At 47.6% G+C, this 25,201-nt stretch overlaps 2 protein-coding genes across 4 annotated transcripts in view; one reads left to right on the forward strand and one right to left on the reverse strand.

The window, feature by feature from the left end:
• Nucleotides 1-405: 405 nt before the first annotated feature.
• Aamdc (adipogenesis associated Mth938 domain containing) lies at nt 406-14,693 on the reverse strand. 3 transcript variants are annotated; one of them, XM_075953044.1, is made up of 4 exons: nt 14,552-14,693; nt 7,609-7,758; nt 1,973-2,068; nt 406-583 (listed from the first exon to the last, which is right to left on the reverse strand). In XM_075953044.1, the coding sequence occupies exons 2-4, from the start codon at nt 7,738-7,740 to the stop codon at nt 443-445; spliced, it is 369 nt and encodes a 122-aa protein (XP_075809159.1). In that variant the 5' UTR covers nt 7,741-7,758; nt 14,552-14,693; the 3' UTR covers nt 406-442. The 3 variants fall into 3 exon arrangements, with proteins under 3 accessions (XP_075809159.1, XP_075809161.1, XP_075809160.1); XM_075953046.1 differs by having other exon boundaries at nt 14,522-14,650; XM_075953045.1 differs by having other exon boundaries at nt 14,488-14,648.
• An 82-nt stretch (nt 14,694-14,775) lies between these two features.
• The window catches only part of Rsf1 (remodeling and spacing factor 1), a 112,821-nt gene continuing 102,395 nt past the window's right edge, over nt 14,776-25,201 (forward strand). Inside the window, exon 1 of the mRNA XM_075953043.1 lies at nt 14,776-15,278. Coding sequence (XP_075809158.1) covers nt 15,095-15,278 — 184 coding nt within the window. The 5' untranslated portion in view covers nt 14,776-15,094. The remainder of the gene's footprint in view (nt 15,279-25,201) is intronic.

Raw genomic sequence — 25,201 nt, forward strand, 5'->3', positions numbered from 1 at the left:
TGTAAACTGGGCAGTGGTGGCGCACGCCTTTAATCCCAGCACTCACAAGGCAGAGGCAGGAGAAGTCTATAAAGCAAGTTCCAGGACTCTACATAGGCATGGCCATGTAAGTGATTCCATCTTGAATCCACCCTGCCCAAGCCCACCAACAAAAGTTGGCTTTATGGATAAAGGTTCCAAGGCATCAACTGTGATGAGACCTTTAATGCTCTGAACTTTTCCAACCTTTTCTGTATGAACCTAACAGGCTGCACTACTGAATTTCAGTAAGCTTTCTGATCTGAGCAACCCGGAGGGCAGGAACTCCGCCTTACTCTTCTGTCAATCCATCCCCGGACATAACCCCATGCTCAGAATGCACGGTGGGGGCTGCAGTGGAGAACGGTAAGAGAGACAGGCAAGGCATCATTGCTTAGTGATTTATTCCCCTCCGTGGGCTCCATCAGCAGGTGGAATGGAAGACGCCTCCCACTCTGACCCCTTGGGTAACCAAGGCATTATACTCCTTCACCGCCTGCTCCGTCTGGAGGACCCGCACATCAATGCCTTGTTTCTCGAGGTACTCCACAGTGGATGGCGGCACCTGGAGTGAAGGGAGAGAGATGACTAAGAAGGGGGAAAGGGGCCCCAGAGACTTCTTTCCTGTCCTAAGGCAAGTGTACTTCGCAGAATCAGAGCACCTGTCACTTCTCAGTCACCTGGAGCGTCACCACTCCAGCATGGGGCAGGGAGCCCCAGTGAGCTTCAGAAAAGCCTCTGAGGAGCTGGAGTCACAGTGGTTCAGAGTGTGTGCATGCGTGTGGCCGAGTTCACTCCCAATACCAGGGTGGGAAAAACAGACCACAGTCACGTGCTCAAAGGGTCTCATACCCATGCTTTAGCCCTGGTGAATAGAAAAGGGGGATACGGCATTTTGACTCAGCCCTGGATTGAAGCCTTTCCAGCAGTGTAACTCTGGGTAAGGAATCTAACTCAGCACTTATTTCTCTTAATTCTGTGTTTATGAATCAGGGATAGGGTTGTAGGCTATTATTTTAACATGCGTTACATTTATTGATGTTGTGGAACATTTGTTTAATGATGCAAAGATGGGTTGCAGTTTTTAATGTGTTTGTTTAACTCTCTGAAGCTGTGGTTCTTTGCCTGTCCAAAGCACCTGATTGGTCTGATAAAGAGCAGAACAGTCAATAGCAAGGCAGGAGCAAGGATAGGTGGGGCTGCCAGGCAGAGAGGGTAAACAAAAGGAGAAATCTGAGAGGAGGAGAAGGAGGAGCAGGAACAAGGGGAAGAGGACGCTAGGGGTCAGCCACACAGCCAGCAGAGGCCTAAGAGTGAAAATAAGGTATATAGAAATAGAAAAAGATAAAAGCCCAGAGGCGAAAGGTAGATTCAAGTTAAGAAAAGCTGGCTAAGCCGGGCAGTGGTGATGCAGGCCTTTCATCTCAGCACACAGGAGGCAGAGGCAGGAGGATCTCCGTGAGTTCCAGGCCAGCCTGTTCTACAAGAGCTAGTTCCAGGACAGGCACCAAAAACTACAGAGAAACCCTGTCTCAAAAATCAAAACAAACAAACAGACAAACAAAAAACCACAGTCAGGGCTGGGCACAGACTTGGAAATCCCCTTCTTCTTCTTTTTTTTTTTTTTGGTTTTTCGAAACAGGGTTTCTCTGTGGTTTTGGAGCCTGTCCTGGAACTAGCTCTTGTAGACCAGGCTGGTCTCGAACTCACAGAGATCCTCCTGCCTCTGCCTCCCGAGTGCTGGGATTAAAGGCGTGCGCCACCACCACCCGGCTGGAAATCCCCTTCTGACAAAGTGGAGTCATGTACACGGTCTCACGCATCCTCGGTCTCTTACCGCTCAGCAACGAGAGGGCATGACATGGAACTGAACTCCAGCGAAGGAGGTATCTGTAAAGCTACGGTCCAAGAGACAATGTCTGTCCTCAGGAATGTTGCAGACACCAGAACCTACCTTCAGGGCCTCACTCATCCCTCTGCCAATCACCAGGGTTTGCACGCCCTTCTCAGCGACTTCCTTCACGTCTGCAGGCTGCACTCCAGGGGAATGCTGGGTATGGAGGAGAGAACAGAGGTACCAATCTTTCTTCACAATAGAATTATTTTTTAATTTTTTTGGCTAGGCAGTGATGATGCACACCTTTAATCCCAGCACTCGAGAAGCAGAGACAGGTGGATCTCTGTGATTTCGCTGCCAGCCTGGTCTACAAGAGTGAGTTCCAGGACAGGCTCCAAAGCTACAGAGAAACCTTTTCTAGAAAAACAAAACAAAAAAAAAAAAAAACAACAAAAACCCAAACAAACGAGAGAGAGAGTGTTTGTGTGTGCTTGAGCGCGCAAAGACCTGCCTGTCTCAGAGGAGCCACAGGAGAATGCACACACAGGAGGTGTGATTACAGACTCTAGGTTTGTTTTTTCAATTTTAATCAAGTAATTTTATTTTATTTATTTATTTATTTATTTATTTTTGGTTTTTCGAGACAGGGTTTCTCTGTAGCTTTGGAGCCTGTCCTGGAACTCCCTTGGTAGACCAGGCTGGCCTCGAACTCACAAAGATCCGCCTGTCTCTGCCTCCCAAGTGCTGGGATTACAGGAGTGCGCCACCACCGCCCGGCAATCAAGTAATTTTAAATATTTTATTCTGTCCCCTCTCTTAGCCTTTTAGCTCTCCGGTGGAGGAAGGAGAGGAAGAGAAAAGAAGATTTTCCTGTGGGGGAAAATAGGACTCTATAGAGCAATCACAGCTGTATCTAGTCATTAGGTTTCAGCCTTTCAGACTTCAAGGCTGCTCCTCAGCACTGGAGTCCAGAAAGAGCCTTCAGTAGAGCAGAAGCAGTGTGTGTCTGAGTTCAAATCCCAGCTCTACCACTGCCAGCTGGGTCCTCTGCGCCCAGGTCAGATTCCTTCTCTGTGCAGTGAGAATGAAGGCTTTGGTGCTTGCACTTCCCTGTTCTTGCCGTTTTTATTATTTATTTGCTTGCTTGTTTTTGAGGCAGGGTTTCTTTATGGTTCCTTCCACCCCCAGCTCCAGGATTTTTTTTTTTTAAGATTTATTTAAAATAGCTATACAGTGTTCTGCCTGCAGGTCTACTTGCAGGCCAGAAGAGGGCACCAGATCTCATTACAAACGGTTTTGACCTACCATGTGGTTACTGAGAACTGAACTCAGTACCTCTGCAAGAGCAGCCAGTGCTCTTAACTGCTGAGCCTTTTCCCCAGCCCCCACATATACTCTCCCCCCTCCTCTTCCACACTTCCATAGCTCCTGTTCCCAGAGGCCAGTCTCTCCCATCCCCTCCCTCCTTTTTTTTATGACTTTTCTCTCAATTAAACCCCACCAAAGTGAAAAAAAGTAATCTTGAAATGAAAATTCATGTTCATACAAAAACTTTTTCAGCCTGGTCAACACAACAAGCTCCATGACATCCAGGGCTGCTACATAGAGAAGCCCTGCCTCAAAAAACCAAAATACTGTCCCTGGTGCATGAGCTGGCTTTTTGAAGCCCACTCCATATGGCAGGATGCCTTCCTCAGCCTTGATGCAGGGGGGAGGGGCTTGGTCCTGCCTTGACTAAATGTGCCAGGCTTTGTTGACTCCCCATGGAAGGCCTTACCCTTTCTGAAGAGTGGATGAGGTGTGTGTGTGTGTGTGTGTGTGTGTGTGTGTGTGTGTGTGGTTTGGAGGGTGATGAGGATGGAGTGGAAGGAGGGGAGGGAGGGAGAACTGTGGTTGGTATGTGAAATGAATAAAAACAACAACAACAGAACACTGGTTCTTTTCCAGAGGACGCAGTTTGGAGTTCCGGCATATATGGTGGCTCAGAACTGCCTGTAACTCCAGTCCAGGGGTCCAACGCCTTTGGACACTGCATGCAAGTGTTGCACAGAGATGCATGCAGGCAAAACACCTATACACACAATAAAATAAAATAATATAAAATAAAAACACCTATACACACAATAAAATAAAAAATATAAAATAAAAAATATAAAAAATATAAAAGTATTTGAGACTTTAAAATGTTTATGGATTTGGTTTTATGTGTGTTTTGCATGTGTTTTGCATGTGTTTTACATGTGTTTTGCCTACATGAATATCTGTGTACCAGGAGCATGTCTAGTGTCTGGAGGTCAGAAAGGGGTGTCAGATCCCCAGAAATGGAGTTACAGACAATTGTAAACCAGGTCCCCTAGAAGAGAAACAAGCGCTGACAACTTCTGAGGCATCTCTTCAGCTGCAGATTGTAATGTTTAAATACTGAACTTTTTTTTTTTCTTTTTCGAGACAGGGTTTCTCTGTGTTTTTGGAGCCTGTCCTGAAACTAGCTCGAACTCACAGAGATCCGCCTGCCTCTGCCTCCCAAGTGCTGGGATTAAAGGCGTGCGCCACCACCGCCCGGCAATACTGAACATTTTTAAGGATAAACTGGAAAAGGGACATAAATGATCACAACTTTTTTTGTTTTGCTTTTTTGAGACAGGGTTTCTCTGTAGCTTTGGACCCTGTCCTGGAACTAGCTCTTGTAGACCAGGCTGGCCTCGAACTCACAGTGATCTGTCTGCCTCTGCCTCCCAAGTGCTGGGATTGATCACAACTATTTATTAAGACTATAAAAGAATTAATCAGACACTCTTCTCAGGCCACACTCTCTGATCAATCTCAGATCCACCGTGAACTAAACTATTAAACATCATTTAAAAAAATTTCGTGTTTTTTTTTTTTTCCTCTGGAGCTATGACCACAGTGAACATTTACTAGAATTACAGGCCAGGGTTGGAGAACTTCACCTTCCTTAAATAAATGCACTTATGCAAATTCCTGGACAGTTACTTTATTTAACAACGACTCGCAACTGTTTTGAACAGAGCCACGACACCCCCACCCCCACCCCCCGACTCTTGGGGCGCACGTTGTTTCAGGGCAGTGGCTATCATGAAACAGGACCGCTGGCGGCTGGAAGTACAGGGAGGTTGTCAGCCGGCAACACTGTGATCCTTGGCAGTCAGACTAGAGCTAGCGGGAGCCCAGCGGAGCTGCTGCTTCAGAGAAACGCACTGACGGGTTCAGCAGAGCTGACCTGCAGGCCTACAGTGTCGTGCGCCAAGCAGTAAAAGATAACAGCAGGGGCCGGTGGATCCAGGCGCGAGCAGCAATTACTCTCAGCTTCTCTGGGAACCTGGAATCGGAGCGGTGCTGTTTTCCACCTGCCCTCAGCTCCTGTATGCTTCCAGGTCCTCAAGGCAACCGAGGCTCTCACAGAGCATGATTCTGTTCTCTATTAAGAGGCTTTTATCACACAGCCTAGGGCTGTGAAGCTCAGGTTTTTCTTGGGGGAAGCTAATAATCGTAGCAGTGTCTTGACTGCTACCCAGTAGAGCAGCCGGACAAGAGGATTTCATCCTTTGTGGCTCAGAAATTTTATGATTAAACTGAAAAGGAAACATGGCTAAATTAAACTTTCAAAGAACCATTTCCTTCTGCACAATAACAGGCTTGCATGGACAGCAGACGTACTAGTCGCTGGCTGCAATGCGGTAAAGATGGCGGGAGTCTATGCCCTCTAGATATTGTCTGGGTTGTGTTCTCATTGTCCCTCGCCTGAGTGACAGCCTCTCTACACCGATCTCGACTCTCCCAGGGCCCTGGCTCCTTTTCTGCCACAGTAAGGGTGAAACTTCTGACCACAGTTCTCCACAGTGATCTTAGCCTCCCTCCCTCCAGCTTCCGGCTATGGGAGCCCTGAGTGTCAACAACCTTCCCACCAGGCGGGTTGAAAAGGGTCTTCTGTTGCATGCTTGCCCATGGCCGGCATGCCCAGGAATGGGGGATTCTGTGGGGCAGTGCATAAGATTCAGACCCAAACCGCACTGGCCTAACCCTGCTGCACTTGTAATACGGGATCACCAGGCCCACATACAGCTTTGTTCTGAGGGCAAACCACGTCAGAAAGGAGCTAGAAGTCCCGATGCCCACCTCTCCCTTCAACATGTGTGTCTAGGTCTCTTTCCTCTCAACCAAGCTGGTGTGGGAGGTCTCTCTGTCTCTGTGTTGCTCTTATTGGTTAATGGATAAAGAACTGTTTTGAGCCTATGGCAGGGAAGAACAAACCTAGGTGGGGAAAGGCAGGCTGTTATGCTGGGAGGAAGAAGGGTGGAGTCAGAGAGTAGCCATGGAGCCACTGCTGGAGACGGACACAGACGTGCTGAAACTTTGCTGTTAGGCCACGACCTCGTGGTGATTCACAGATTAATGGAGATGGGTTAAGTGAATATGTAGGAGTTAGCCAATAAGAAGCTAGAGCTAATGGGCCAAGCAGTGATTTAATTTTCCTGTGTGATTATTTTGGGGCTAAGTGGCCAGGAACCAACAAGCGGCCCCTCCTGTAACACCAAGCCAGTAGCCTGATCTGGCCTACAGTTTTGCCGCTTTAGGACTGAATTCCCAAACAAATAAAAAGTCATTCCAGGAGCTGGACGTGCAGATGGAGAAAGTGCATTGGCTGTTCACGGTTGCAGGGGCTCTCTTGGGGGTTAATAAATAGATCTCAGAATTCCGAGAATAGCAACTGTACAAGTTCATGAATATGAGTGGAATTTTGGGTCCATTACATTGCATTGTGTAGTCTGTTGTGTGTGTGTAAGTGGGGGTTTTGCCTACATGTATGTCTGTACACCATCATGGGTGTTTTGCCTACATGTATGTCTGTACGCCATCACAGATGCTGGAGTGACAGATGGTTGTGAGTTGCCGTGAGAGCGCTAATCGAATCAGATCTTCCGGAAGAGTAGTCGGTATTCTCAACCAGCTTTCAGCCTTGCATTATGTACTTCAAAAGGGGCAGTTCAACGGTGATGAACATTCTTGGCAGAGAAGAGGAGGTCCGAAGTTACTTGGTCAACCTCCTGGAGGTCAGCCAGTCTATCACTGCAGCCTACTGGTCAGCCTCCTGAAGTCAGCCAGTCTATCACTGCAGCCTACTGGTCAACCTCCTGAAGTCAGCCAATCTATCACTGCAGCCTACTGGTCAACCTACTGAGGTCAGCTAATCTATCACTGCAGCCTACTGGTCAACCTCCTGGAGGTCAGCCAGTCTATCACTGCAGCCTACTGGTCAACCTCCTGGAGGTCAGCCAGTCTATCACTGCAGCCTACTGGTCAGCCTCCTGAAGTCAGCCAATCTATCACTGCAGCCTACTGGTCAACCTACTGAGGTCAGCTAATCTATCACTGCAGCCTACTGGTCAACCTCCTGGAGGTCAGCCAGTCTATCACTGCAGCCTACTGGTCAACCTCCTGAAGTCAGCCAATCTATCACTGCAGCCTACTGGTCAACCTCCTGAAGTCAGCCAATCTATCACTGCAGCCTACTGGTCAACCTCCTGGAGGTCAGCCAATCTATCACTGCAGCCTACTGGTCAACCTCCTGGAGGTCAGCCAGTCTATCACTGCAGCCTACTGGTCAACCTCCTGAAGTCAGCCAATCTATCACTGCAGCCTACTGGTCAACCTCCTGGAGGTCAGCCAATCTATCACTGCAGCCTACTGGCCAACCTCCTGGAGCATCAGCCAGTCTCATCACAGAATCTTACCTCAGTTCCTGTTTCTCTCCAATCCCAAGCCCGACTGCCTCCGGGCCATACTTTGCAATCCTTGTAGGTTGAGGTAGAGCCTTGCACTTTCATTTGCCCCCAAGAGAGGGAAGCAATTTTAGGGGAAGCCATCAGTAACCGAGCTGCAATCTGAAGTTAAAGAAAAAGGCGCCAAGTCAGTCACTAAGGAATGTTGAAACCACTCCAAAATCCAGAGATAGATGCCCCAATTCTCCACATGAGGTACCCTTCTCTAACAAGATTCTCACCCCATTGTAAATCCTTTCTCTCTCTCTCTCTGTCTCTCTCTGTCTCTCTCTGTCTCTCTCTCTTGTTTTTTGGGACAGGGTTTCTCCGTGTAGCCCTGGCTGTTCTGGAACTCACTCTGTAGACAAGGCTGGCCTCAAACTTACAGAGATCCACCTGCCTCTGTCTTCTGAGATTCTGAGAGCTGGGATTAAAGGTGTGCGCCATCACTGCCCAGTTACTGAGCATTTCTCTAAGACATAGACATTATTCTTGGGATCCAGAATCACGAAAGCACAGAGAGCAGAGATGACAAGTATTCTAAAGACTCCAGAGGTAACCCTCAGGATAAAGTCTGGAAATGGAGATTTAGTGAGGTGTGATGGTGTTCTAGGCAGAGTTCAAGGCCACCCTGCTCTAGGAAGTGAGTTCTAGGACAGCCAAGGCTGGGGCAATGGCTCAGAGGTTAAGAACACTAGCTGTTCTTCTGGAGGACCTGAGTTCAATTCCCAGTAACTACATGGTGGGATCTGATGCCTACTTCTGGCATAAAGGCACTCATATACATAAAATAAACCAATCTTTAAAAAAAACTTAAAACAACAATGAAACCAAAACAAAATAATTAAAGTGGAAAAAAAGCTCAACACCTTGCTTTTGAAAATAAAACATTTACTTGTCCCTCCACAATTAAAACTACTAAGTGCCTATTTATACACATCACTGAGTTCCCAGCTCCCAGGAAGTCCCCTATCCACATTCTATCCTAAGTGCAAGTGTGGGAGCCAGCCATGATAAGCTAAGTATGGGCAGGTCACCCAAAGGAAGTTCTTTACTTCCAACCATTATCACTTGCCATCTGTAAATTTATTTATTTGTTTGTTTTTTTTTTCAAGACAGGGTTTCTCTGTGGTTTTGGAGCTTGTCCTGGAACTAGCTCTGTAGATCAGGCTGGTCTCGAACTCACAGAGATCCGCCTGCCTCTGCCTCCCGAGTGCTGGGATTAAAGGCATGCGCCACTGTTGTTCCTTTGCGGAACTACAGCTCCCAGCGTTCCCCCGGACCACGGACACATTTCCCAGAAGCCTTTGCATTCCTCGTTAAAAGGCGAGGGTTGCTACAGTGTCCGCACACCTTTACCTGCCTGCTGTTACCCCTCCCCCATTAAAAGTGCACCCACGTGGGACCTCCGCGTGTCTGTGTTTCTTCCCCGTGTAACGTCTTTACCCACTAACCCGCAGACAAGAAAGCCAGTCAGAAATTAGGAACAGCCACCACCTCCCGGCTGTAAATTTAATTTAAATGGAGGCCAGGGCTACATAGAAGGATCCTGTCTCATCCAACCAATCAATCAACCAACAAATAACTAAATAATCCAACAAAGTAGTTCCTTTTTCAGAAACACAAAATAATTTTTTAAAACCTAAAACTACTGAGCATGATGGTGTAACCTTTGCCCTCGGCAGTCAGCGGAGGCAGCTAACTGAAGCCACCCAGGGCCACGCAGTGAGACCCGTCAAAAAATTATTATTATTTTTACGGTCTGTGTGTGCAAGTCACATCGTGTTTATGTAGAGGTTAGACCTGCTTCTTTCCGGCCATCTCGTGGGATCCCAGGATGGAATCCAGGTGGTCAACCTCTATCCACTTAGCTGTCCCCTGTCCCTAAGAAAACTTTTGAGGAGCAAAATGAATTATGGGAAATAGTAAACTGGTGTGAGCAGAGGATGCCTGTATCTGTGCCTTGGGACATGTGGTATGGCTTCTAACACAAAACGCCACAGGTGGCTTCAATGGCAGAACTTTCTTCTCTCACTTTGGAAAGCCAGAATGTAAGATAAAAATGCCAGTATGGTTGGTTCATGGTGAGACCTTTTTATGACTTGCAAATGGTCACCTTGCTACACTCTCAGGTGGCCCTTTCTACAGCCACACACATTTCAGTGCTGCTCCCTATCCTTTGTTAAAAAAGGGGGGGGGGGTTATCTTTGTTTATGTGTGTGGAGGTAGGCTTGCACGAGCAAACTGCACCACCTGAATGCAGGAGCCCATAGCGGCCAGTAGAGGGCACTGGAGCCTTTGGAATTAGAGTTTCACATGGTTGTGAGACACTTTGCTTGCTGGGAACCAAACCGGGGTCTTCCGCAAGAGCAGTAGGCACTCTTATCTGATGCACCATCTCTTTAACTCCTTCCTGTCTGTAGGGAAAGGAGGAAGCCCAGTGCGGGATACTCTGAATGTACAGCCCTTACAGGGATCAAGGCCTCAGACTCCTGGGAAATTGGCAAATCTTCTTCCTTCTCCAAGTGTTGACAGACGACTGATCAGTGTGCACACTAGCAATGGTAGCATCCTTCTCCCTTCTTCCTGTTTCCTACAGAGAGAAGCTGACCCCCGCCCCGGGCTGTACATAACAACCACCACCCCGAGGTCCAGAAGTGCTGAGGTAGTTGCTGCTGCTGCTGCTGGAGTACCGCCCACCTGCCCCAGCTTTTCTGTGTCCTGTGTGGGTCACTTTGGTATTATTGTCCTCTCTAGGAGCAGAATATAAGCAGAGTTAGTTCTAAGGACCTGCTCAAACAAAGGCATGACTGCAAGGTGGTTGAATCAAGGTAGTAATAGTAACAGGCAGTCATAAAAACGCTTTGACACAAAAACATGGTTACTGTTTCCTGGAACAAAAACTATTTGTAGTTAAAGTTACAGGTAGCGCATAGCCGGGTCCTTGAGAAACAGACTTAGTCATAAACAGGAATGAGCCAAGTTTGTTTTTACTATAAGATGGCTTTTTAAGGGGGCTGGAGGGATGGCTCAGGGTTTTAAGGGCACTGAAGGCTCCTCTAGGGCACCAGGTTCAAGTTTCCACATGCAGCTCACAACCGTCTGTAACTCTAGTTCCAGGGGATCCAGCACCCTCACAAAAACAAACATGGAGGCAACACACAGATGCTCATTTAAAGAAGAAGAAAAAGAAAAGATGACTTTTAAACCTAAAATGGAGGCAGACTGGTTCTTCAAAACAATACTTATGCTTAGTATTTTGGGATCCTGTTGAGAGACTAGGAGATGGACCTCCTGGTAGGCAGACAGACAGGGAGGGGGCCATGGCTAGTTAACAAAGGTGGCGAATTCACAAGATGGCCAGAGTCTTTCTCACCTCTGACTGGAACAAAAGCCCTACAGCTTAGAACAAAGGCACCGTAGGCTTCTGCCTCTCACAGCAGGCCCCCTGCTGAGGGACTGGCCCAACAAGTTCAAGGCCTGGCTCAGGACCTGCCACACAATGGTTCTCAATCAACCATCCTAGCATCCTACAAACTGACCAATCCTAAATTAGGGAGGAAGGCTCTTCAGAGGCTTTACCCTCCTCCTCGCCCCCTTCCCCCCCTCCCCAGCACACACAGAGACTGCATTTTTCAGCTTCCTGAGTCCTTCTTCTGCTTTATGGGGGCATTCTTCTTTTCTGTGCCTGCTGTGTGTGTGTTTCCAACCCTCACTCAAAGTCTTTCTTCAGCTGCTGATTCTGTCGATGGTGTTTAGATTTCTCTCTTGCTCGTTACCTGTTGCACTTCAGATTTTTCCTGCCTTGTAATTCCTTAACTGGGAGAAAAAAAATGACCTGATCAAGGCCCTAGACTGTGTCACTTCAGGACCCCAGACTGTGTGTGTCACTTCAGGACCCCAGACTGTGTGTGTCACTTCAGGACCCCAGACTGTGTGTGTCACTTCAGGACCCCAGACTGTGTCACTTCAGGACCCTAGACTGTGTGTGTCACTTCAGGACCCCTAGACTGACTGCATTATTTCCCTTTTTAAAAATTCTCTTTCATTTTTAGTATAATTTTGATCTTGACGCACTAAATTGATGGTGAAAACACGCCAATGAGTCATGAGTCACAGTTTGAATCTACGGCTGTCAGCTGGGGGCATGTTAGAAATATTTAAGAACGAGGCAGCATAAACACAGACTACATAGAAACGAAAGTGGCGTGCTGGGATAAGTTCTCTTGGTATCTGTGTTGACATCCTATTGCTGCAGCTCACCGGAGCAGCACTGGACAACAAGAACGGCTCAGGGCAGGGGCTCCTCTGTGGGCCACAGCAGTGTGTAGGCCCCCAAACAGCAACAGTATCGTGGGCATGTGCTGTTTACTGTTTTTCAACAACAGACTTCGTGAAAGCATGACCTTAATTTTGCTTTGTAGCAAGACATCTCTTTTCTTTGGATGGATCTAATTTTCAGATCCATGCCCAAGGGCTGTGCTTTCATCCCAGTCTGGATTAGAAAAGCAGAAGCCCCAGCCTTAGTTATCAGTCCCCTTTGGATAAGGCTGTGAATTAAGTATAGAAAACGACAGCATCAAAGCCTATGCTTTTCTGGGATTTTTCAAGACAGGGTTTCTTTGTGTAGTCTTGACTGTCCTGGAACTCACTGGAGACTGGGCTGCCTCGAACTCATTAAAGGTGGAAGGAGTTAGGCAATGGTGGCGCACACACACGGGAGGCAGAGGCAGGTGGATCTCTGTGAGTAGGAAGCCAGCCTAGACTACAAGAGGAAGTTTCAGGACAGCCAGGGCTGTTACACAGAGAAATCCTGTCTCAAAATACCAAGAAAAAAAAAAAAGGTGGAAGGAGAGAAGGGATTCCATGAAGTTGTCTTCTGACCTCCAGGCATGCGGCACAAAAGTCTGCACACACAAATGATATCTTAAAAGAATCATTATTCTAGGTAATAACTTTCAGAGAAATTTTTTTCTCTTTAAAAACAAGTTTCTTTGATAATGAAAATGATACAGACCTTTATGATTTTTCCCTCTTTTTACCTGGAAATGTATAACAAAATTCAATGATTATCTCTGAAGCCCTTTCCCATGTTCCTGGCATAATCATCTGCCCATTAAGAGAAATCTATATTTAGTCATTCATTTTCTTATTTTATATGATTCATAATATATGTAGCTTTATATTAGCTTTAGGTAGTAGATATTACATAAGTTTTAAATATACCTTTAGAACTTTGGCTTAAAGTAATAAATTGTAGGCTAAATATAGCTGCATTCAACTTAAATGATAGGAACACCTTTTCTTTATTTTTTATTTTTTTGAGTCAAGGTTTCTCTGTAATTTTGGCGCCTGTCCTGGATCTTACTCTGTAGACCAGGCTGGCCTCAAACTCACAGAGATTCGCCTGCCTTTGCCTCCCAAGTGCTGGCATGAGCCACCACCGCCCTACTGGAACATCTTTTTTTGATAACAAGAAAGATTTGTTTATTTGAAACAGACTCTCACTACGTAGCCCTATCTGGCCTCAACTCAGAGCTAGCTCTTTCTGCTTCTGCTCACTGTCGGCTGGGATTAAAGGAGTGAGTGTATTTTTAAAGTACATACAATGTGGCAGGGAATTACACTAACCACTTTATTGGGAATTATCCATGCTGGAGATACTATCACTTCTCTTTAGGGATGCTTGAAGTAATGGAGGAACTTCAGAAGGTTATAAAGTATTTAGGAGTAGGACTCAGGTGTGCCTCAATCCAAAATTCCGGCTGCTAGCATACATACATTGTTTCCCAAGCAGCACTGGGATTCTTTCTGGGAGAATGTTACATCTTACTCCTCAGTGGAATGGAACTCGACTTCCTATCAAACTTGCCGTTCTATGGTCTCCCAGTCCTCTACTTAGAGTCCTAGCTCACTCTCAGAGCCTGAGTTGAGCTCAGAGTCTTTCCTCCAGTAGAGCTTGGTTTCTCAGATTCTGTGTGTGTGTGTGTGTGTGTGTGTGTGTGTGTGTGTTTCCTCACTAATGATTCCCCGCTGGTGAGCCCTGGGACTCTGTTGAGATTCGTGCGCTTCAATATTGTATAAGAGTTTCCACTAGGCAAGGAAGCTCTTTAAACAGGAAAGTAAAACAACTCAAAATCGCGTCAGGAAGTCCCTGAAACCGGCCAGATTCACCAGGTCCCTCCCTGCCAGAGTTAGCGATAAAAGCTGAGACACCCCTCAGACTGAAGGAAGCTGGGCTTCACAGAAGACTCTGGGATCAGAACAGCTGCCTGGAAGAATCAGAAACCATCAGCTGAAGGGGTTCAGAGCAGAGTCTCTGGGAAACCACACTACTCTCCAACCTGCTGAGCTGTCTGCAGACTGTGCAGGGTGCTCCAGGTGTTGGGAGCTGTCACCGGTGCAGGGCTCCCAACTTTCGGGATCTGTCACCGTGCTGGGTTCCCAGCTTTCGGGATCTGTCATCCATGCTGGGTTCCCAGCTTTGGGAGCTGTCACCCGCGCTGTGGTGTGCTTTACAGATGCAGCTGTCTTTGAGTCATTTCTGCTCCTGTACGTAAACCCTCACCCATACAGACTCCCGTAAAAATAAAACTCATGGGTTCACCAAGTTGGACTTTGGTGCTATCTGTACTTTGGTCTGTCTGTGGGAGCCCTACCTGAGGCTAGGAGACCTGTGTAGCGTCTCCCCAGGGACAGCTCAGTCACACAACCCTCCGCAGAGGGCAAGAGCCCCCGGCGACCTTCCCGAGAGACTTTCCTCTACGGTCCCGCACCCCGCCACAACCGCACCTTCCTCCACTTTCCCTAACCGCTCCCCACAATCGCACTCCCAGCCGCCATTCTCTTTACCCTCCGTCCAACTTCCCCTTCTTCTCCCGGTCACCTCTGTCCCGGGGTCCCGGAGATCACTCACGGAGCGCCGCTGCTCCCCGCTGCTCCCCGCGGCTCCCGGAGTCCGCCAGTCCGGGCGCTTTCCCTCTTCCCCGCCGCTCAGCTACCAGGCCTGGGGCGAGGCTAGCCGAGCGCCCCGCCCCTCACTCCCCATTGGCTGCCGTCCCGGAGAGTCCCGCCCCCCGGGCTCGCCGCCCGCCCCTCCGCCCCGCTCCCCTTGTTTTCATTCCCCCTGTCACACGAGGCCGCGGCGACCCCGGAGTGGGAGGGGAGAAGAAGACGGCGAGGGCCGGGGACGGGAAGAGGGCGGAGAGCGGAGGCCCTGGAGCGCCTCTCTGGCCCCCCTAGCGCACGCGCTTCTCGACTGCTCCGGGCCGGCGTGGTATTGTGGGATCGCGGCGCCCGGGCCTGAGACGCTCGCCGCCGCCGGGGCGTCCACTCGAGAGAGCGATCGAGCGCCTCCTGTCGTCCGCACGGCGGCCCTGCCGGCCCTTGGCTCCCCCCGAACTCCTCCCGCCGCCGCCGCTCCCCCCCCACCCCCTCCTCCTCCATCCTCCAGTTCAAAATGGCGACGGCGGCGGCGGCGGCGGCGATGGCTCCTCCGGGCTGCCCGGGTTCGTGCCCCAACTTCGCCGTCGTCTGCTCCTTCCTGGAACGCTACGGGCCGCTGCTGGACCTGCCCGAGCTGCCCTTCCCCGAGCTAGAGCGGGTGCTGCAGGCGCCGCCGCCGGACATCGGCCACGGAGAAGGTGAGCGATCGGCCCGAACGCCCGGCGGGAAGCGGCCCTGGCGCGCTCTGCCTCTCCGTAGACCTCCCGGGGCTCTGCGACCGGCTCTCCCTTCTCCAGGGACCGGGCTCCGCTCCGCGGATCCCGGGGAGAAGGGGGGTCCCGGGTGCTGGGGAGGCGGGGCGGAGGCCCCCCCTAGAGCCACTGTGCCCCGCGGGGACGGAGATGGGGGCGTCGCGGGCCCGGTGGGGGCCGGGGCCCGGGAGGGATCATTGTGCCGGGCAGACGCCCAGGGGCCGGGTCCCCCTCGCCGGTGTGGGCCCCCCCAGTTCTGATCCCCTTAGGTGGCGGGGGAAGGGGAGAGCAGGTTCCGGCCAGCCTTGCGCTTTTCTCCTCCCCCTCCTCCCTCCGATCCTCCCCACTGTCTCCGGGGAGGCCGGGCCCATCTTCTCCCGGCGCCCCCTCGGCTCACTCCACCTGAGTGGGCGGGGGCCGGCGGACACTCCACTCTCCCTGTGGTGGGAACTCCCCTGAGAGAGTCGGTTCCCGTCTCTTCCCGTGCCCTGGAGGGCTGGTCTAAACCCCCAAACTCCTTCCTGGCCTTAGGGAGATCGGCTTCTCCGCTCAGGGAAGGGGGCTTCCCCCAGTCCCTCATCAGGAGGGGAAATGAAGTCGGCTCAGCTTCTCCACTCTGGGGAGGCAAGGGTTAATTTCTCCTCCTCCATAGTTTTCCTCCTCACCACCTCCCCCAAAATAATAGAAAAGCATCTCCCCACTTTTCTCTCTCCCTTCCCCCCTATCGCAGCTACAGGGCTTAGGGGAAGAAGAAGTCACTCTTCCATTTGCAGGGTGGGGTGGGGTGGTTAGTCTGTAGGCTGGAGGAGGGGCGCAGACGGTAGGAGAAACAGTTGAAGAAGGTGCTTGTTGCTCATGTTTCTCTCTCTGGTGCCGCTGGTCTATTATTGGTGTTCGCAAGTGGTGCTCCTTCCACATAAGGCCACCGCGCGGGTGCAGGGCGCATGCTCTGCCCGGCCCCATTGAAACTTCCTGCTGCTGGTTCTTTTGCTGGAGCATCTCGAGCGCTGTGCTTGCGGCTTGCAACCCTCACGCACCGAGCGCTCACACTCTTCTCCCCCATTAATCCTGATCCATGCCGCTCCTTTTCTAGCACTTTATTTCCCTCGAAGAAGGCTTATTTGTGTACTCCGAACATTGCCTTTGTCTGGGTACTGCCCTTGGCAGAAGAAACGTTTTCCAAATAGGTCTTTCTCTGCCCCCCCCCCCCATTCTTTTTCTTTTGATCTGAGTGTAGATGACCAGGGTGGGCTGGGTATTTTACAAGATATGATAGCTATGCCCTTTCTAAGAAAGCAGAGTCGATTTTCTGTTCTCTATGAAAATGAAGTTCCCGATATGATGGATTTACATAGCTAGGGAAAGGCCCGAATATGAAGTTCTTCAAAGTAACCTGTAGTGAAAATGCGTAATGTACGATGTTATCGAAGATTAACCCTAAGGCGGTTCTTAAGCTGCTCTTCACCTGTCTCTCCTGAGAAACGTCTCAGTGGTGCTTTGTCTGCCCTGGAACTCTGCACGTCGTGCTGGCCTGAACTCCTAAAAGTCCTCCTGCCTCTGTCTCCTCCCACGTGCTGGGATGAAGGCGTTTGCAACCGTGCCCGACACATCTCTTTACCTGTTCGCATTTTTTACACTCTCTCTGGCTAAAAAAAGGCTAATTTTTTAAAACTATGAAATTGGTGGACTTCATATTAAGATTTTCTGCAGAATTTCTTTAATCGTTAAGCTTCTGGTGTATTAATTTCGTTATTAAATTATATTTACATTCTTTTTTGAAGGAAATAGTTACTGTGAAGTAGGATACCTTAAGTTAAGTTTTAGGATACTTTAGAAATAATAGTAATTTATTTGTCAGAGAGAAAAATGTGAGAATTTTAGGGAAACTGATGGTAAATTGTTTTTAGAATTTATTTGGACGAAGTTAAGAGGCAGGCATGGGTGCCACTGCAGTTTGAATAGCAGGTAAGCCTGAGTTCCCCTGAATTTTGACCAGTGTACTTATTTTGTATTAGTACTGGAAGAGGATGGTTTGATATATCTAGCGTTGAGCTTTGGGCCATCAGCTAAGCAAAAACGCAACAGAAGTTGGACTAAGGAATCATTTGCCTCAGCATTGCCATTGATATAGTTGCTAAGGATTGATAATAGATTGTGTCAAAATCTAAGAATAATTGTTAATTAATGTCACACTGTTCAAGACACATGGCAAATGAAAAGTCTCTCTGAAGATGGAAGTTTTTCCTGTGCAGGAAAAAGATTTTCAGAATTTTGATGATGTCTCAGACAACTTACAATAGTTAAGCGGATAAGATTGACTCAGTATTTTTTGAGAAAGAGTTTGGTAAGAGCTGAAAGACTGGGCTTTTGTGTTGAGCAATGTAATGTATGGTGGTAGAGCAGTTGTTTCGGTAATATGGACCTCAGTTTCTTTAGTAGACAAAGGTAATGGCATAGGACCAAATGAGGTGTTTCAGAAAACCCTTTCAGGAACCAGGCTCTTACAAATACTCCTGATGGGGCTGGAGAGATGACTCAGAGGTTAAGAGCACTGGCTGCTTTTCCAAAGGTCCTGAGTTCAATTCCCAGCAACCACATGGTGGCTCACAACCACCTGTAAGGAGATCTGGTGCCCTCTTCTGGGCTGCAGGGATACAGGCTGGCAGAACACTGCACACATAATAAATAAATAAAAAAAAAACAAAAAACAAAAAAAACCCCAAATACTCCTGTATTACAAATCACACTAAAGATGTTTTTCAGATAAAAGATACATATTACATTTGTAACTAGCCTTAAGTTTTTGATAGGTTGGGAGTGCGTAGCGGTGTCTGTGATATAGTCAAACAAGTTTTGCTTTAAGTTTTATTTAAAGAATAGTTCTAGGGCTGGAGAGATGGCTCAGAGGTTAAGAGCACTGGCTGCTCTTCCAGAGGTCCTGAGTTCAATTCCCAGCAACCACATGGTGGCTCACAACCATCTGAACTGAGATCTGGTGCCCTCCTCTGGCGTGCGGGCATACATCGAGGCAGAATGTTGTATACATAATAAATAAATAAACAAACAAACAAATAAATGAATCTTAAAAAAAACAAAACAAACAGTTCTAGTGCCATTTAAAAAGTTCTAATTGGGCTGGCCGGGATAGCTCAGGGTTTACTGCAAGCTGTCCTCTAACCTCTGCATGTGGTTTGGCACACAAATGCACACAATAAATAAAAAGTTCTAATTTATATAAGTTTTATTTTTTCATAGTGTTGAGTGGCTCTTAGACTGTGTGTGTTTGTAAAGATTTATTTATTATGTATAGTGTTCTGCCTGCATGTATGCTGCGGGCCAGAAGAGGGCACTAAATCCCATTACAGAGGGTTGTGAGCCACCACGTGGTTGCTGGGAATTGAACACAGGACCTCTGGAAAAGCAGCCAGTGCTCCTAACCGCTGAGCCATCTTTCCAGGCCTTAGAGGATGGTTTTATGTGTCTTTTCCAGTCCTCTGCTCCCCCAGCTGGGATATGGAAGGAAGATAGTTCAGTTCTTGAATGCAGCATTTATTGAAGTAGAGTTAGCAGCAAGTTTACCAATTTGTCCATTTAGATGCTTTGTGACCTTTTTCCTAAAAAGTCGTTTGCAAACTTTAATTTGGTACTGTGGCTTCAGATTAGGATGCCTTGTTCCTTAGTCAAGAAAGCTGCCATGGAACGGAAAATAGAGCCAGTCTCCATTCTAATTCCAAACCATGACAAGTTTGTCCTGTGCCCCATAGTAAGATTCCATAGGTTATTCTGGTTGCTTAAAGATAAAATAAAACCATGAAAAATTTTAATTTTGTTAGATTCATTTTTCTTTTTTAGAAAGGAATTGTGTGCGTCTTGAGGGTTTTGCCTACCTGTTTCCACATGAATGCATTTGTGCCTGGAGTACTTGGAGGTTGGAAGAAGGCGTCAGGTCCCTTGGAACTAGAGTTATAGATGGTTGGGAGCCACCATGTGAGTGCTGGAAATCAAACCCGAGTTTGCTTACCCACTGAGTCATCATCTCTCCTGCCCCGAGATTCCCTTTTCAAATGGTTTCCAAGGACCTAATGAATGGAGCTGGTGTTATTTTATTTTATTTTTTGGTAGAGGGCTGCTTCAAGGAGATTACTGAGACACCAAGGGTACCATGAATCTAAAAGCTTGGGAATCTGCTCTAGAGACTGTCGTTACCCTTTGGTTTAGAAAGACGCAATGACTGTCACTTTATCTTACACGGAAGAGAAACTTAGACGCAGGATAGATTTCAAGCACATCCCCTGACCATTGGTGTTACTCAGACTGTGGTTTGGAAAGCCCACGGAAAGTATCAACCATGATGAATTCATAGTTGAGACAGGGTTTCTCTTGTTTGTGACTCTGTGCAGCCTGTTATAGAGTGGAGCTTTCGGACAGTTTTTCTGTCTTGGCCTCCCACGTTGTCATTGGAGGGCTCCGGTTATAGATGTCACACCTGCCTTCTGTGGGTTCAGGTGATGGAGCTCACTTCATGTACGGCCACCTCCTGGTCCCGGAAGGGGGGTCTCACTGTGGAATGCTAGCATTTATTTATTTATTTACTTACTTATTTATTTAGAGGCAGGGTTTCGCTGTGTAGCTTTGAAGCCTGTCCTGGAACTCACTATATAGATCAGGCTGGCCTCATTCACAGAGATTTGGCTGCCTCCGTCTTTCAAGTTCTGGGATTAAAGGTATGTGCTACGGTCTGGTGAGAATTATTTGTAATAATTCTTTGTGCAGGTGTGGTTTGAGAAGTGACTTATCTAATAATGATATTGAATAATGTTACAATGTAGCCATGTGTTTTTTGCATGATATTAAATTGAAATTTTTATTTTTGAGATTTCTGTGTATCTTAGACTGGCTTGGAGCTCTATAAATAGCTGAGAGTAGTATTGAACTTGTGATTCTCCTGCCTCAGTCTCCCTAGTTCTGAGAATGTGGCCATGCTTTTTGCTTGTTTTACTCTTTCCTTGCTGGGGCTCTAACCCGGGGCTTTCTGCATGGTGGGCAACTCTCTGCCGCCAAGCCACCCCCTAGCTGAAGTTCCATATATAGTCTAGGCCTGCAGTCAGATGCGTTTGTCACTGTATGTCATGGGTGAAAGGATGGAGCTGGAGAGATGGCTCAGAGGGTAAGAAGAGCACAGTGGGCTGCTCCTCAAGAGCTCCTGAGTTCAGTTCCTGGCACCCACTTTGTGACTCACAGCCATCTATAATGAAATCTGGTGCCCTCTTCTGGCACGCAGGCAGAAAACTGCGTACATAATAAATAAATCTTTAAAAAAAGGGTATGTCTTTTATATTTAATTCTAACTTTGTATTTCTGGTGCTTAATCAAATTCTGCGATAGTCCTTTTTTTGCATGCATTTAATGAGGTGAGAAGATGACCATTGTAACCAGTAATGCCATCTGCTTTTTGGAGGGGAGAGGAAGGGTTTTGAGACAGGGTTTCTCTGTGTAGCTTTGGCTGTCCTGAATTCACTCTGTAAACTAGGCTGGCCATGAACTTACAGAGATCTGCCTGCCTCTGTCTCCCAAGTGTTGGGATTAAAGATGTGTACTGCCCAGCCACCACCTCTTAATTTAAGCAGATCTCAGGAAGTGGACCACGTGGGTTTATAATGGCAAGTCCGTGGCTTTACTGAAGACAGACCTGGGTTGGTTGAGAATTCCCAGACTATTTCTCCTAGCGGTCTGCTCTGTTGAGCCTGGGTGTCTTGTGTCTGACTGTGCAGTGTCATTTTATTTGTCACGGGATTGAGGTGGCCGGCAGTGACAAAGGTGGCGAGGAGGCTGTTAGTGTGGTCCTAGGGCAGGAGGCAGTTGCAACAGAAGAACTTTCTGCTAATGTGAGACTCTTTCCAGTCTTCCAGTTGTTCAGATGTTTACTGTGAAGTTTACTGTAATCTGTCTTTTGGGGCTGTCCTGGTGACCCAGCAGTTAAGAGCACTGACTGCTCTTCAAAAGACCCAGGTTCAAGTCCTAGCACCCTCACCGTTTGTAACTACAGTTCAGGGAATCTGACATTCTCTCTGGTCTCTGCAGGTAGTAGGCATACACGCGATACACAGATATACATGTAGATGAAACACTCATACACATTAACAGGGTCCTAAGGGACTAACTAGCTCATGGCATGAGGACCTTAGTTTATACCCTGAACACTCACATGAAAGCCAGGAGTATGGTGCAACCTACAGCTCTAGTGCTGGTGGAGATAAAGGGGGCGGGGTGATGGGTGTGTCCCTGGGATTTGTTGGATAGCCCCAGTGAGTTCCAGCTTCAGTGAGAAACCTTGTCGAAGAATACGGTGGGGACCTATAGATGAAAATACACATGACGTTCACCTCTGGCCAACACATACACACTGGCCACACCAATAAGAAAGGTCTAATTTGTTTTGTTTTTTGTTGTTGTTGTTTTTGTTTTTTTTTGTTTTTTGAGACAGGGTTTCTCTGTAGCTTTGGAGCCTGTCCTGGAACTAGCTCTTGTAGACCACGCTGGCCTCAAACTCACAGAGATCCACCTGCCTCTGCCTCCCAGTGCTGGGATTACTGGGATTAAAGGTGCCACCATCGCTGGCTCAAGGTCTTATTTGTTACTCACTTCATTAGTTAATGTGCATACTGAGCATCTGTTGCACGGTAGTTTTAGCAAATAGCATAAGGATATAAAAGAAAGCAAAAAATGTTAGAAATGGGTCTATTTTAAAAGATTTTCTCATTTAATAAGAAGCTAAACTGAGTTTGTATGCTGTCCTCTAAAGCATTTTCCCTCTGGGATTTTATTGAGTCGAGTCTTGGTCATAGTCTGTGCGCTGTAAACTAGAATCATCCCTCACGACTTTGGTGAGGCCCTGTGTGTGGTGGGAAAGTAAGAGTAACTGGACGTAAGGAGCATGTCCTCTGACCATGTCTTCGGGGAGGCTGTTGATATGTGTTGCTAGACTTGAGAACAGATTTCTACTCTCTGCTTTATGGGGATGGGCTTTAACATAATTGTCTTTCATCTCCAACTTTACTGTAATGTAGATGCCATAAAAGATGATGCCAGGAGGCTTTTTCTGTTTTCCACCCAGGTCAGAACGTACATATTATCAAATACAGCTTGAGAAAATAGCTTCATGTAAGAAGTTATTTCTTGCCAGGAGGCAAAGGCAGGCAGATCTCTGGCAGCTCAAGGCCAGTCTGATCTGCTTAGTGAGTTTTTGGGCAGACAAAGCTAAGTAGAGAGACCCTATCTACAAACAAACAAACAAAAACTAGTTATTTCTTTCAGTAAGTAGTCCTTGATTGCTAACTATGTGCGTAAATAAACTCTTGGAATATGTTATTAAGCCACACAACTAATGTACTTGCATTTGGTGAGCTTATAGTTTAATAGTGAAGATAAACAATGAAGCTGTAAGATTGTTACAGGAAGTTACAGGATAGCCAAGGCTACAGAAATCTCAAAAAACCAAGAGCAAAAAAAAGAAGATATATGACTCCAATTGAGATATAGTAGCAGCTCTACAGCTCGGTGTGTGCAAGTGCGCATGCGCGTGCACTGTGGGAGGTACTTTTGTGTGCTTATGGATTTTTTTCTCTCTAGACAGTGCTTCTCTGTAGCATTGGGGCCTGTCCTGGAACTAGCTCTTGTAGATCAGGCTGTGTTATGGTAAAATTAAAATGTTGCAGGTCCCCAGTAGCTGCTGCAGGCAGCGGGTCCCCAGAGCAGCCAGTCCCAGGCAGGGACAGCACAGTTTCCCAAGTGACTGCAGTGGGTTGCAGAGGGGCAGGGAGCCTTGTGGTGGTTGAGAGACCTCGATGGGGCAGCGAGTCCCATGAGGAGAGACAGACAGATGGGCACGCCACGGGTGAGACAGACTGATAGGCACGCCATGCAGAGTGAGGTTGGATATTTATTTTTATATTTAATGTGTTATGGAGGGGAAAAGGGAGAAGGGCAGAGAGAGAGGGAGAAAGGGAGAAAGAGAAACAGGTGGGGGGTGGGAGGAGCCACAGCAGCAGCTACCTCTCTGGGAGAGAGACAGAAAAGGGAGAGACTCAGATTGGAAGCTAAAGATCAGCTTGCCTACACTTCGAACTCACGGAGATCTGCTTGCCAATGCCTCCCGAGTGCTGGGACTAAAGGCGTGCGCCACCACTGCCCGGCTTGTGTTTATGGATTTCAAGTGGCAGTCTCGCCTATTTTCTATGCATCTTAAATACTTTTTGTCTCAAAAATTTCTCAGAATTAAGTAATTTTTAAAATGTTCTCTTTTTATTTATTTTTTATTTTATGTGTGTGAGTGTTTTGCCTAAATGTATGTATGTGTGTACCATATGCAAGCAGTGCCCGCAGAGACCATCAGATCTCCCGGAATTATAGATGGTTGTGGGCCACCATATGGCTGCTGGGAGTTCAGCCTGGATCATCTGGAAGAGTAACTGCTGACCCATATCTCCAGCCTCCAAAATAAATAAATTTAAATTCTGATTTTAAAATGCCTTGTAAATTTGGTCTCTTCTCAAATAAGGTCTTAAGGGTAATTTTTTTTTTGTTTCTCTCTCTCTGGAACTTACTCTGTAGGCCAGGCTGGCCTCTAACTCAGAGATCCACCTGCCTCTGCCTCCCGAGTGCTGGGATTAAAGGTGTGCATCATCACTGCCTGACCTAATGGTACTTTAAAAAAATAATTTGTGGCTTGTGTTTATTTTCTTAAACCTTTAACAAGTAATTTATTTCATGTGTGTCTCTGTATATGCAAATACAGCCACACTCATGGAGGTCAGAGGGCAACATGTAGGAATCAGTTCTCCTGTCTTGTCTGTTCCGGGGATTGAACTCAGGTTCTCAGGCTTGGCAGCAGGCGCCTTTACTTGCTGAGCCATCTTACTGACCCTCCAACTTTGAAAATGAGCGCTTATTTGTGGGCCAGTGGGTGGGCCCAGCTTTGCCTCTGAACTTTATTTTTGTGATTTGCCCGGTCCTGTCCTGTTGATTAGGACCACAATTTTTTTTTTAACATTTTTTTTATTGATAAAAGAAAAATAAAGAAAAAAAAAACAAATTTCCACCTCCTCCCAGCCTCCCCTTTCCCTCCCACTCTTCTCCCCCTCCTCCCACTCTTCTCCCCCTCCTCCCACCCCTCTCCCCTTCCCCCCACTCCTCTCCCCCTCTCTCTCCAGTCCAAAGAGCAGTCAGGGTTCCCTGCCCTGTGGTAAGTCCTAGGTCCTCCCCCCTCCGTCCATATCTAGGAAGGTGAACATCTAAACTGGCTAGGCTCCCACCAAGCCAGCAGATTGCGTAGGATCAAAACTGCGTGCCATTGTCCTTGGCGTCTCATCAGCCCTCATTGTTCGTCATGATCAGAGAGTTCAGTTTTATCCCATGCTTTTTTTGGTATAAGACCACAATTTTATGAAAAGGCAGAGGAGGGGGCAGACATGGCTAGAGAAGCGTGCTAGTCTTCCCATCACTGTGACAAAGATACCTGAGTAAGCAACTTGAAAGACAGAGAGATGATTTTGGCTCATGGTTGGTAAGTTTCAGCCGTGGTCCTCTGGCTTCGTTGTTCTGGGCTGGTTGGTGGTCAGGCCTCATGAGGGAATGGGATTGTGGTGAGCAAAGCTGTTCTCTTCCTGTCAGCCAGGAAGAACAGGGTTGGCGGGGATATCTGTAGCACAAACCCAACAAGAAGTCCTCTCCAAAGACACGCCCCAAGTGAACCACTTCTTTCCCTTGGGTCCCAGTTCCTGACTGCTCGTTCAGCTGTGAATTCATTAATGCTTTAGTCCATTAGTGCTCTCATGATCCAGTCACCTCTCAGTGAGGGGTGGTACTTATAT

This window comes from Microtus pennsylvanicus, chromosome 18, assembly GCF_037038515.1.
Source record: "Microtus pennsylvanicus isolate mMicPen1 chromosome 18, mMicPen1.hap1, whole genome shotgun sequence".
In the NCBI taxonomy this organism is placed as follows: Eukaryota; Metazoa; Chordata; class Mammalia; order Rodentia; family Cricetidae; genus Microtus; species Microtus pennsylvanicus.

Excerpts from the sequence above, each read along its gene's own strand:
- Aamdc (XM_075953044.1), bottom strand. The coding sequence starts at position 7,740 with ATGGCTTCCCCTAAAATTGCTTCCCTCTCTTGGGGGCAAATGAAAGTG. Across the intron at positions 2,069-7,608 it reads GGAGAGAAACAGGAACTGAG|CATTCCCCTGGAGTGCAGCC; the intron begins GTAAGATTCTGT and ends CTCCATACCCAG. Across the intron at positions 584-1,972 it reads GGATGAGTGAGGCCCTGAAG|GTGCCGCCATCCACTGTGGA; the intron begins GTAGGTTCTGGT and ends CCTTCACTCCAG.